An 11,772-nucleotide genomic window follows, 5' to 3' on the forward strand; every position below is an offset into this window, starting at 1 on the left:
GATATTCCACCCAGGCTTGGCCAACTCATAAACTGCTAAATCCTCTTGCTTCTTCTTTCCAGAGACAGTAACAAATAACTGCATGTTCTACTTCTGTCACCCTCCATTTCTTAGTCTTCTGTAATAGCTCTAGCAAATATAAACACATGTGGATACTGTTCATCTTTAAGAGAAAAAGGCTGTATTGTTATCTAATAAAATGCTATATTATGCATTTAAATTTATGTATGTAGTCATGAGTTATTGCAGCAAATAGTTCTCAGAATTGTAAAAAGATTTAATATCTGGTCTGATTCTATTTAACCTTAATTATTGAAAATAAGATTCAGCAGCATTATTTGAACAAAAACTCCTCCCTCCCAACCACTACATTTCCTTTCTCTGCACTTGTGCACCTCTGGCATCAGGGCAGCAGCACAAAACAAAGACCTACTGGGTTTGCAGAGTCTTATATTGGAAGTCAAATACCACAGGAAGCTGGGCTTCCTGCTCAGATTCCTACTGAGGAGAGCAGGGATCTACACAGAGTTTCCTACAAGCCTGGTGGTGTTCAGTAAATGTTTGGACAACTCTTAGATTTAGCTTTTAGGTTGCCCTTTGTGGAGTCACAACTTGGACCCAGTGGTCCTCATGGGTCCCTTCCAACTCAGGATATTCTGTGACTCCATGATTCATCAAGACCAGCTAATTAAAAAAAATCCTATAAAAGTATTTTATCATATCTTCTGCTTCAGTATTCGTGTGCTGTGCAAAGCAGAACAGCAGAAAAGATGTTGCTCTTGCAAAGATAAAAACAAAAAAAAACCCCAGATGAAAAGCTTAGACATAAACCCCATAATGCTTAATTTGAAGCATATTTAAAATGCCATACACTAAGTCACTGGTGCTCATTGTCAAAATAGCAATTATGGGCTGGATTTAATGAATGCCACAAACACTTCCTAATTGGGATAAATGTACCCAAGTAACAGAAAATTCAGAAGCAATGTAAAGGAGAAATTTTGTGCTGTGAACCACAACATTCCAGGTCACTGAAATCCTTGATGTTACAGAACTGTTGTTTAACAGTAATACTAACATTCATGATGCACATATTTTAAGTTGAAAAAATTCCATGGAAAAAAAAAATTAGAACAGGCCAACAAAAACCTGTTTATAAATAAAACATTTTAATAAGTTTGAAAAGTACAAATAGAAGTCCAGGACATTTTTTCCCTCCTTATCAGACTCCTACATTTCCATTCATGCAGCTGACATTGATTTTTCCCATTTGTGCATAGCACCACATAATTCTGCTGGACGGAACCCTGACAGATGGAATCCTGTTTTGTATCACATAACTGAATGGATAAAATGTCAGGAACACATTAAAGACATGACAACATAATTCCTCTCTTAATAACTTACTTTTCAAAACATCATTTGTATCTAGACATTTCCAGGTTTAAAATTTATTCGTGTGATAAGATTATTTAAGGTCATTTTTTTTTCCTTCCCAGAAATGGAATTTTACTCTTTAAAATTTCTGAAGTGTTGCTCCCATGGATATTTGCTTTCATCACCACCCTATCACAGATGCTGTTCTTTAACATCATGGTAGCCTTGTACGTGAGAGGAGATGGAAATGCTTTACTCCTCATCCCCTGCTCCCCTTTAGACTTCACTAAGCATTGCTAGAGCAACTAAAGCTCACAATGGTGCAGTTTGTGAGTTTTTATGTAAGATGAGAAACAAATGGACATTATCCCTGCCAAGATATTGCCAAGCTGAGTTTTCCGCCACAAGATTTCCCAACTCTACAACCAAAAAAATCCTGCAATTTTTTTTGCATGCTCCAAGCTCATCTCTGCTTGAAGCAACCTGCTTTAATGTGGTATAAATCAATTTTAACATGTTTGAAAGGCCTAATTAAGGCTTAATGAAATTTTATTTGCCTTGTAATCTAGGCTGTAGATATTAAGAGTAGGACTCATTTCAGAATGAAAACAAGCAATTTAATAAGGAATTTAAACACTGGTGCACCATATGCAGAAGACTCAAGTACCTTGCAAAGTTAGATGAAATTCTCTTTATATTCTTAAGAAGTACATGAATCAAAAAGCATTTGAAAGATGTCCCTGTTCATTTAGTCATTAACCACCTTGCATTTCAAACTAGGACTTTTCCTCTGAAAAGGAAACACTTCAAGTTCTATGAGTCTGTAATTTATCTCAGAAATGGACAGATTAGAAGCAGATACTGCCAAACTTGACAAAGAGATGTCAAGGTACCCTGAAAAAAAAGAAAAAAGGGGCTAGGAGGAGAAATAAAAAAGCAAGAAAATTATTTTCCACACAGAGGTGCAAGCTCCTATTCAGAAAGCAACTACTGTAGTCCAGTGAAAGGTGTCCCTGCCAGTGGCAGGGTGTTGGAGCTAGTTGGTCTTTTAGGTCCCTTCCAGTCTGAACCATTTAGTGATTCTGCTCAGGGACTCAATCACTATACAACAAATATAATATTGCCCTTGTAAAAGATGATATTCAAAGCATTTTCTATAAATATGACATTTAAATATTTAAATAATTTGTGTTCAAAACCCTGCAGCTAATGACTTTGTGTACAAGATTTATCACCAAAGTACCTTGCTGCTGTTCCTCCTCTTCTTCACTTGATGAAGCCAAATAAGCTTGAAAATCCATGTCAAGAAGCTCCTCTTTGTTAAAAGTTCTGCTGAGTGATGTTACTCGCTCATGATCTGTCTCATCCCATGTGATATCTACCTTAAAAATAAGAATGCCAGTTGTAGAAGCTGGAACACTAAAACTAAACACTGTAATGTCTTTTTAGGGAAAATTATTTTATACCTTCCATTCAAGGCACAATATAAACCTGTTAGTCATGTTCTCTACAATAACTCACTATAATAACAATTTAGTAACAGGAATTTAATTATAACATTTTGGAATTTATTCTACAGCCAGTTTCAATGAATTTGAACTACAAGAAGAACTGAAGTGATCTCCTCATGCACTGAACGGTTCTGTAAGAGCAGGTCCCACAACACAAAACCTCTGTAAGCCAAATTTCCTTTGTTACAACAGATACTGGTGTTGAAGCAGCCACCAACCCCTCTCTTTTCCTCTTCCAGCAGCAATTCACTGGTGGAATCACATGCAGATTGCAATGGGGACAATGAAAGTGTTTGCGCAACTGCACCCTCAACCAGAACGTGAAACAGATCTGGCTGAAAAATGATCCAGCAGAAAGTACTTATTTCTCAACTAATCACTCCTCCAATCTGGTTCACTTCATGGCCAGATGGAAATTTTGGCTGTCAGTAGGAAAGAATAGGAATGAATTGCTACAAGGAGGGGAAGCAACTGTTGAAGCCTGGCATTACCACCAAAACGGCTCTTACCAATTAATACACTAACATCCATTTTAGGCAAATTAAAAGATTTAACTGTAAATAATAAAGTAATTTCATGTGCAACTTGTCATAGAGATATAATGAAGCCCAATCTCTTTTAAAATCCAAACCAGGGTTGCAACTTGTGGGTCCACAACATGCTTAAATCTTTTAATACATTTGATGTCTTTATTTTGAAATGCTGAAGATAATCAGGAATCTTTTCCCCAGTACATATATCATTCATAAGCTGACAGCAAAACTAAACAAATAAGAAAAACATTACAAAAACACTGTAAAGATACCTTTGATGTTCCCATAGCAGCAGATGTGAAGTACTTTGGCTTATAAGCAGCTATGTTCACTTCTGAGGCTACATCTTTTGGCTTATCATCAAATGTAACATTATCTGGAATAAATCTTAAAGGCAAATAAAGCGTGTTATTCTTCAAATACATTGGGAAATTGCATAGTATAAACAGTCTAAGCTTTCATGAGTATGGTACATCAGCATGAAAGAATTAGCTAAAATAAAAAGGGGGTAAGTCTGAAAAGGGAACAAAAGAAATGGACAAGTACTCCACATATGCTAGATTCATTGCCTGGCTTCTGCAGGTCTGTTCCACAGGTTTTCAGTGTATAACAATGCCCTGTTTGGGAAGTATTTCAATTTTCAGTCTGGTATAAACAGGGTTGCGGGTGGTTTTTTGGGTGTTTTTCTTTGTTTTAAGAACCATCTTTTCAGAAAGTTTAATATTAAAAATTAAAAAGAAAAAAGTGAATAAAAGAGGATTTGGAAACAGATGAAAAAAAAATTCCAAACCTTTTAGGAAAGCCTGGTACATCTTGAAAATTATAATGAATAAGGAAAAAAAAAGTTTAAAAGACCAAAGTCATGAGTAACAACTGAAGAACTTAGTATAAAAAAACCAAAAACCTTGGTATACTACATGAGGAATTACTTGTGATTTTTTTTAAATCTTTGCAAACGTAATACGATAAATAGTAGTCTACATTAAAATTTAACAAAGCAGAAGATTAGGAAAATCATTAGAGAATTTCAAACACCTGTGTTTGTTGTAAAACATTACCAGTGTTTAAAACGTTCACACATTTTACATGTTTACATGTTCACACATGTTCACAAGTTTACATGTTCACTTAGCAAAGATGTCTTTTCCAAAATGGTTCAAATCAAATTAACTAAGTTCCCCTAGAAAATTATTCAAAGCAAAAAAAACCTTGACTTTCACTGATTTCCAAGAGTGTCCATAACAGAGGCCCCAGCAGACAAACAGGGCTTCTGCCACAACTTTTTATGATTTAGTAACTTTTCTGTTTAGACTGAAAGGAGTTTTTTGCAACAAAAGGAAATACTAACAATAAAGCAAACCACAATTTAAAATCCTTTCTTCCCCGAACATGACTTTGGAAATATCAGAGCATCCAGCTCATTCACAGGGGCTAACACATCTATTGCAGCTTTGTGACAACAGCAGCAATAATCTTGCCCTGCGGGCAAGATTCGGAATCCTGAAAAAGAGCCACTTCTGGACCCTTGGGGAGAGAAAAAGAAAAAAGCAACAGTGCATTGTTTCATTTCCTGAATCCTATCACTTTACTTAATTGTACCAAAAGCTTGAAGATGTAATGAGAACATTTTATCTGGCTTTTCTGAAAATAATCTCTCTACGCAGACATCCTCTTGAACATCCCATATTACAATAAAAATGGTCAAAAAGAAGAAAGAAGAACCAAAGGGAAGCCTAACAACTCACTGGATGCCCAATTTATCTTCATATCTTGTTTTGCTTACAGAGTAAAGTCAATAAAGTTTACTCCAAATTATTATAAACTGCCTTTAATTCGCCCTCCCTGGCCGAACATGTAAAAATATCACCAGTGGAGTTACCTCAGGTCTATGAAAGAGCAGCTACTTTCAAATTCCAGTCCATCACATTCCTCATAAATTTTATTGGCTGTTTCAGGAGAATCACATTCTACAACTGCATAGAAGTATTTCAGTCGCTTAAACTGGTATTCTCGCAGTTTTTCCCTATAAATCCTGCAAAAGTGGAGAAAAGACCAGTCAGGTGAGCTGGCTGTAACATCTTGTTATTTGCAAAATATTTTAATTCAACTCATTAAAAACATGCGCCAACCAACCACTCTCCTAATCTTGTAAGGCTCGACATTAAACAGCACAAAGTTCCACCAGTATTCAGTTTTGCTCAAGTAAAAAGACTATTTCACACAGTTTTATTAAGTGTAAAATCTGTATATGACTCCATTGAAAGATCACAAGGATGAGGTTCTGTGAATCTGAAGGGCACAGGTATCACTGAGGTACCTCTGGGATACCTGGGTTTGTTTGTTGGATTGCAGATGCTCTCAAGCCCACTGAGCAGTAAATCTAACGCTTCAGGATGCACCTTGATGCACACAGTGAAGGGGACCTCAGAACATGCTCTGAGTCCACCTTACCCTCCCCTGATGCACTAGAGAATGCCTTCAAAGGGATCTGCCCTTATGTCAGAAGCATCTAGCTTTTCTAAATACAGGGCAGTCCAGCAGGATGCATTATACAAATACGGCCCCAATCAGGCTACCAAACATCTGGGAATTCTGGAAAAATATCAAAGCAAAATCTTTAACAAAAGTTTAAAAAAAGCAAGAAAGACATGCCCGAAGAAGTCAGGACAATGGTAGGACTGAGGAGCTCAGCCCAGGAAGCCAGGGCTGCTGCTGGTGGCACTCAAGAAATCTCCATCTGGGAATTCTTGGACTAAGTGAAGGTCCCTGTTGATTCACAGGTAAGAATTTTGACAGTGGGCACTAAGGGGAGTTTACTGCACAAATGGCAATTTGTAGAAGAGAAATGCTGTTTTTTAAGCTCCCCATATATTTGTTCCATTGATTATTCCAATGAGCTACATCATAAAATTTTGAGCTCACATCAACAAGCAAATCTTCTCAAGTTTCATCATAATGCATTTATTAAATGCATGATAATGAACCAAGGATTGTAAAACAACCCTTGAAAAAAACTGAAAAATTAAGCTGTCCACAGGACATTTCCACATATGAACTCCTGGAAACAGGAGTTGATTGGCATTTTCACTAAGAATTAAACATATTATTCTCTTATTTGAAGACAAAATTAAAATTAATACCCATCATCCTCTGTGGTATTCTCTGGAAGATCGAACAGTTCCACAGGTCCTTTTTGTTCTTCCTCTTTCAATCTCTCTTTTCCAAACTCCGAAGGATAAATCTACAAATACAATAACACAAAACTAAAGCTTAAACTGTGACACAATGTACACTAACTAAGAAAAAATTTCTCTCCAGGCTTTTACACTTTGCAGTTTTTATTTAAGATCAGTTAAGGGATCAATTCCATCAAATTTATTACCTTCCTAATTTTAATGTGTGGAAAAGACAGCAGAATAACCAAACTGCCTGCCAGGAATCTTGAGACAGATGAAGAACAACAGGAACCCTGACTTTGCTCATTCTACTGTGGCCCTTTTCAGGAAGAGGTATCTGATTAAAATTTCTCAGAGAGCTGAGGCAGACACTAAATGGAAAAATATAACTTAATTGGCCAGAATGCAACCAATTTATTAGTAAGGTCTAAGGCTGGGTTATCTGCCATGCAGACCACTGAAAATTAAACTAGTCAAGGAAATGTAGTCTCCTCCTACTAGAACTGAGAACTTCACTATTAGTGTCAGAGAACCAGCACTGAGAGCCAACCTCATAAACATGAGAAGTCAATGGCTTCGGCCTCTAACTCTGCCAAATACATGCCTGTTACATCGAGTTAAATTGCAACACAGTTTCTCTTTAAACACATTAATATTTCTTTTGGTTCTCTACAGCACTGTCTTACTTCTTATTTTGTAGTCTATTTCTTTTATCAGTAAAAGTCAGTTCTCTTTTTAGAGATCAAGTCTTACCTTAACAGAAAACACTGTTCCTCCTTTGGGTGTGAAAGAATTAAATAGAGCCAGCAAATCCTTAGCCTTCAACCTATCCCAATCCATATTACAAACTGCCAATCTGCTTGTAATCTGAAAGAAAAGAACGTAAAATTCATAGGTTTAATTCTTGACTGTTGTGAGGAATACACAATTCTCTTGCAGAACTCAGTGGTAAAAATCAAAGTCAGCAATAAATTTTCCTGAAAAAAATAAAAGCAGCATTGTCTTCATGGCTTTTTATCACTTAAACTAGCAAAGATCAGAAGCAGCAATTACCAAAGCAGGTAAAAAGGACATAAATAGTGAAGCACCACAGAATGGACTGCACCAATCACAGATTTAGAACTGCAGCGACAACATAATCACTTAGGATTTTGTTATCAAACATTGTTAGTTTCAAGAACAATCACTACCCCTGTATTGTGACAGCACTAGAGTACTGTGATTTCTTACACACTGATTGTGCTAGTTGTGAAGTCCCATTTCGCTGTCTAATGATATCTTAATTTCTTAAAGTGTGAGTTAAATAACCAAATTTTTGAAAAGTGAAAAAAATCAGTAGTGAACAAAAGCAGCACTATCTAAATTTTGGAATTTCTGAAAGGCTCGATTTTGTTTGTCCTTTCACCTGCAGACAGCTTATCTATAGGCATAGGTAAGTGTGCTTAGGGGGAAGAGGAGATACCAGTGAAAACTGCAAGTCTCTCATTGTCAGACAATTTCACCATCACTTCCATTCTGTCACTAAAAGGCTGAAAAACCTTTACAAAAAATACTTCCACAAACTGTATGAACTCATAACATTTCTGAGTTTGTCATGTAGCAACTTTTCACACGCAAAGTATTGTTACCTCATCTCCACGAGGGGCATCTTTATCCAACTCGCGCCACAAGTGCTCGATCTCTGGCTCCTTTGGAAACAGCTCATTCAAATCCTCATCATCCTCTGAGCTCGTTTCAATGTTCCCTATACCTCTGGCTAGATCAGGCCCACTATCACTTTCTTCATCACCTTCTGAATCACTGTCATCTTCACCCATTTCCCCATCGTCTTCTGGCTCCTCTTCCCCGCCTGTTTCTCCACCATCTTCTGATTCCTCTTCTTCCGATTCTGCATCCTCACTAGCAGAAGTTTCTTCCTCTAACTGGCTTTTACATTTTATACTTTGGTCACAGACATCTGAGCACAGAAAGATAAACATTACACACCTATTTTTATGTTAGAATTACATATGACCCTTTACAAAAAGGAAAACTTCAGGGCTTTTTCATACCTATTTACAGGACCCCCAAAAGGTGTAATGATGCAGGAGCAAATAACAGAAAACATTGGTGTTGCCTCTTTTGTTTGTCTAGTCTGGTCTAATCTAATGTAAATACTCTTTAGGCTCACAATTGCATTATCAATCTCAACTGTAATTAAATATACTGCTATTTCATTTATCTTACAGAACCAACAGGTAGAAATCAGTTTAATAATGAAGGCTATACATATGTACAAGCAATATAAATAAAGTTTTTCTTCAAACTTTTCTTCAAGTTACCTGTTCTTTCTCATCTCCTTTAATATTAATGGCTCAATGCTGCCATGTTTACAATTTCAGTCCACAAGTTGTGATGTGCCTTCATGGTATCAGTTCATATATCTGCTGTTCAGTTTGATAAATACAGCAGCGTATATGCTATTATAAATTTTACTTTCCTAACTAACCAACAATTTCAGCACCAACAATTAAAAGGACAGGGATGTTGACAATCTTACTGAAGAATCAGAACTGATTCTATACAGAGCTGACCAACTCCAGTCTTCCAGGAACACTGAATCTGAGTTAGTCAGCTATTTTATAACTGATCTTGCAAAATATCTTCCATGGACAAAACGAAAGCAACAACATACAAATAAACACAGCTGAATTCTCCTCCTTATTTGAACAACTAACCTGATTCTTTTATTTTCTCTCCTAGGGAGTGGTCCCTCGTGGGAGCTTTGACTGACTTAGTACCACTTGCTTGTGAAGACTTTTCCTTGTTTTGAATTGAAATGGATCTTCCCCCTGATGCACCTCCTTGTCTGTTTTCCCCTCTGGGTAAAAGGCCCTTGTTTCCCTGAGAGCGATCCATTGCTGTTTTCTGTGAATCCTCTTTCAAGCTGAACTTAGAATTACTTTTTTGTCCTTCTTTTTTAAGGTCATTTAGTTTAGTCACCGCTTCACATGTTTGGTCCACCCCTTGTTTGGATTTTTTGCTCTCCTCCTTTGGGAGGCCACCAGTAATGGCCTTTGCAGAATCCGCTTCTCCTTTACCTTTAGCTTTCTTTTTCTTTTTTTTCTTTACAGTGAGTTCTTTACTATCACTTTCTGAAAGATCAGAGTCAGATTCCGACAAGGCATAAAACTTTCTGAGGTTCTCTGTAGAGGTATAGTTAACAGGGCGACCTCTTTTATCCACTGTGTATCTCAGCTTGAACTTCTTGTCATGAAACATCGCTCGGAATCGCTTGTCAATCTTGACTTTACGTTCCTTTTCAGGCATCTCCCAAAACCTGGGATCCCTTGCGACGCAGCTGAACCGGCCATCGCTCAGTATTTCCTCCTGGGATGACATTTTTGATGCCATTGAAGACTTGGACATCTACAATATGGAAAAAACCCAATCATTTCTGATTAAAAAAACCTCAACCAATTAACACAGATTTAGATATGTGACTGAAAAAAACAAGGATTAAACAAAGTTGGATTTCTAACCTATACCTAAAAAGTTCTTTCCAAAAGCATATATGACAATTGCAGAGCATCACACACCACCTGGCTGGAAGGGACCTCAAAGAACATTTCTTGGCAAAAGCATTGTATATACAAGATGGCCCAGCACTCTGTCCAGCCAAATCTTGTACGTGCGAATCCACCGCTTCCCTGTGGAGATTATTCCAATGGCTGAATGTTCTCATTGAGGAAAATGTTCCTCTTGTATCTAAGTGGAATCTCCCAAGGAATAACTTATACCCATTACCCCCTGTGCCTTGCTTGTGACTCCCTGTAGGATGAGAGTCTCCATCATCTCTGTAGCCACCTTTTAAATACTGGAACATGAGGATAAGGTCTCCCCTGAGCTTTCTTTCCTCAAGGCTGAACAAACCCAGCTCTCTCCGCCTTTCCTCACATGGCAGCTTCCCAGTCCATTGGTCATCCTTGTGGCCCTTCTCTGGACCCTCCCCAGTCTGCCCACATCTTTTTTGTAGGGCAGGAACCAAAACTGAACACAGAATTCCCGACGTGACCTGACAAGCACCAAGTGGGATAATGATTTCTTTATCTCTGCTGGTGACGTCTGGTTGACGGAACTCAGCGCCCTGTTGGCTTTGCTGCAGCAGCAGATTTAAACAAGTCACAAATAATCCTGTACCTACCACAGTCTCAGCCACAAATCTTTGCTTTGTCAGCTGCGCTGGCAGCCCAGAAACCCCCTGTGCCCTGGGCTGCATCCAAAGCTCCATGGGCAGCAGGCAAGGAAGGGAATTCTGCCCCTCTGCTCTGCTCAAGTGAGACCCCACCTGCAGTGCTGTGTCCAGATCTGGGGTCTCAGCACAGGAAGAACATGGAGCTGTTGGAGCAAGTCCAGAGACCACCAAGATAATTAGAGGGATGGAGCTCCTCTCCTATGTGAAAAGACTGAGAGAATTGGGATTGTTCAACTTGGAGAAGAGAAGGCTTCAGAAGACCTAACTGTGGCCTTCCAGCATTTGAAAGGAGCCTACAAGAAAGATAGAGAAGGACGATTTACAGGGGTCTGGAGTAACAGGACAAAGGGGAATGGCTTTCAACTATTAGAAGGTAGGTTTAGATTAGATAGGAGGAAAAAATTCTTCAGTGTGAGGATGGTGAGGCACTGGCACAGTATACCCAGCGAAGCTGTGGATGCCTCATCCCTGGAAATGTTCACGGCCAGGTTGGATGGAGCTCTGAGCAACGTGGTCTGGTGGAAGGTGCCCCTGCCCATGGAGAGGGTTTCCAACGAGATAGTGTTTGAGATTCCTTTCAACCCAGGCCATTCTATGATTCTGCGATAACGGATACACGTGGTCTGCAGACACATCCCTCCGTGACTCCCCACCAGACCCACACACAGGACCTTTGGCGAGCTTAGCCCGGCGTCCACCTCAGCTACAGCCCACCAGCAGCACCAGGTGCGCCGAGTCGGCTGCGGCTGCAGCCCCCGCACCCGCTCCGTCCCCGACCCCAGCGACGGACGCGGCCGCAGGGAGGAGCCCAGAGGAAGCCCCGCTCGCACCGACCGTGCCCGCGGCCCGCCGCTCCCTCAAAGCGCTGCCCGCACGCTGCACGCCGCCACTGCACCGCCACTTCCGGCGGCGCTACGGCGGCCGCGGCGGGACACGGCTCC

General features: G+C 39.3%; 1 protein-coding gene across 3 annotated transcripts in view; it reads right to left on the reverse strand.

Moving 5' to 3' along the window:
• The window catches only part of ESF1 (ESF1 nucleolar pre-rRNA processing protein homolog), a 32,632-nt gene extending 20,896 nt beyond the window's left edge, over window positions 1–11,736 (reverse strand). The window contains exons 1-8 of one of the 3 annotated variants that reach the window (XM_069009009.1): window positions 11,666–11,736; window positions 9,315–10,005; window positions 8,226–8,554; window positions 7,351–7,464; window positions 6,562–6,662; window positions 5,301–5,453; window positions 3,694–3,808; window positions 2,621–2,759 (exon numbers count right to left, since the gene is read on the reverse strand). In XM_069009009.1, the coding sequence (XP_068865110.1) occupies window positions 2,621–2,759; window positions 3,694–3,808; window positions 5,301–5,453; window positions 6,562–6,662; window positions 7,351–7,464; window positions 8,226–8,554; window positions 9,315–10,005 (1,642 nt within the window). In that variant the 5' untranslated portion in view covers window positions 11,666–11,736. Of the gene's footprint in view, window positions 1–2,620; window positions 2,760–3,693; window positions 3,809–5,300; window positions 5,454–6,561; window positions 6,663–7,350; window positions 7,465–8,225; window positions 8,555–9,314; window positions 10,006–11,502; window positions 11,597–11,665 lie in introns of those variants that run through there. The other 2 variants (XM_069009010.1, XM_069009011.1) reach the window with 2 other exon arrangements.
• Between the last annotated feature and the right edge of the window lie 36 nt (window positions 11,737–11,772).

The sequence above is a fragment of the Aphelocoma coerulescens genome, chromosome 3 (genome assembly GCF_041296385.1).
Source record: "Aphelocoma coerulescens isolate FSJ_1873_10779 chromosome 3, UR_Acoe_1.0, whole genome shotgun sequence".
Lineage (NCBI taxonomy): Eukaryota > Metazoa > Chordata > Aves > Passeriformes > Corvidae > Aphelocoma > Aphelocoma coerulescens.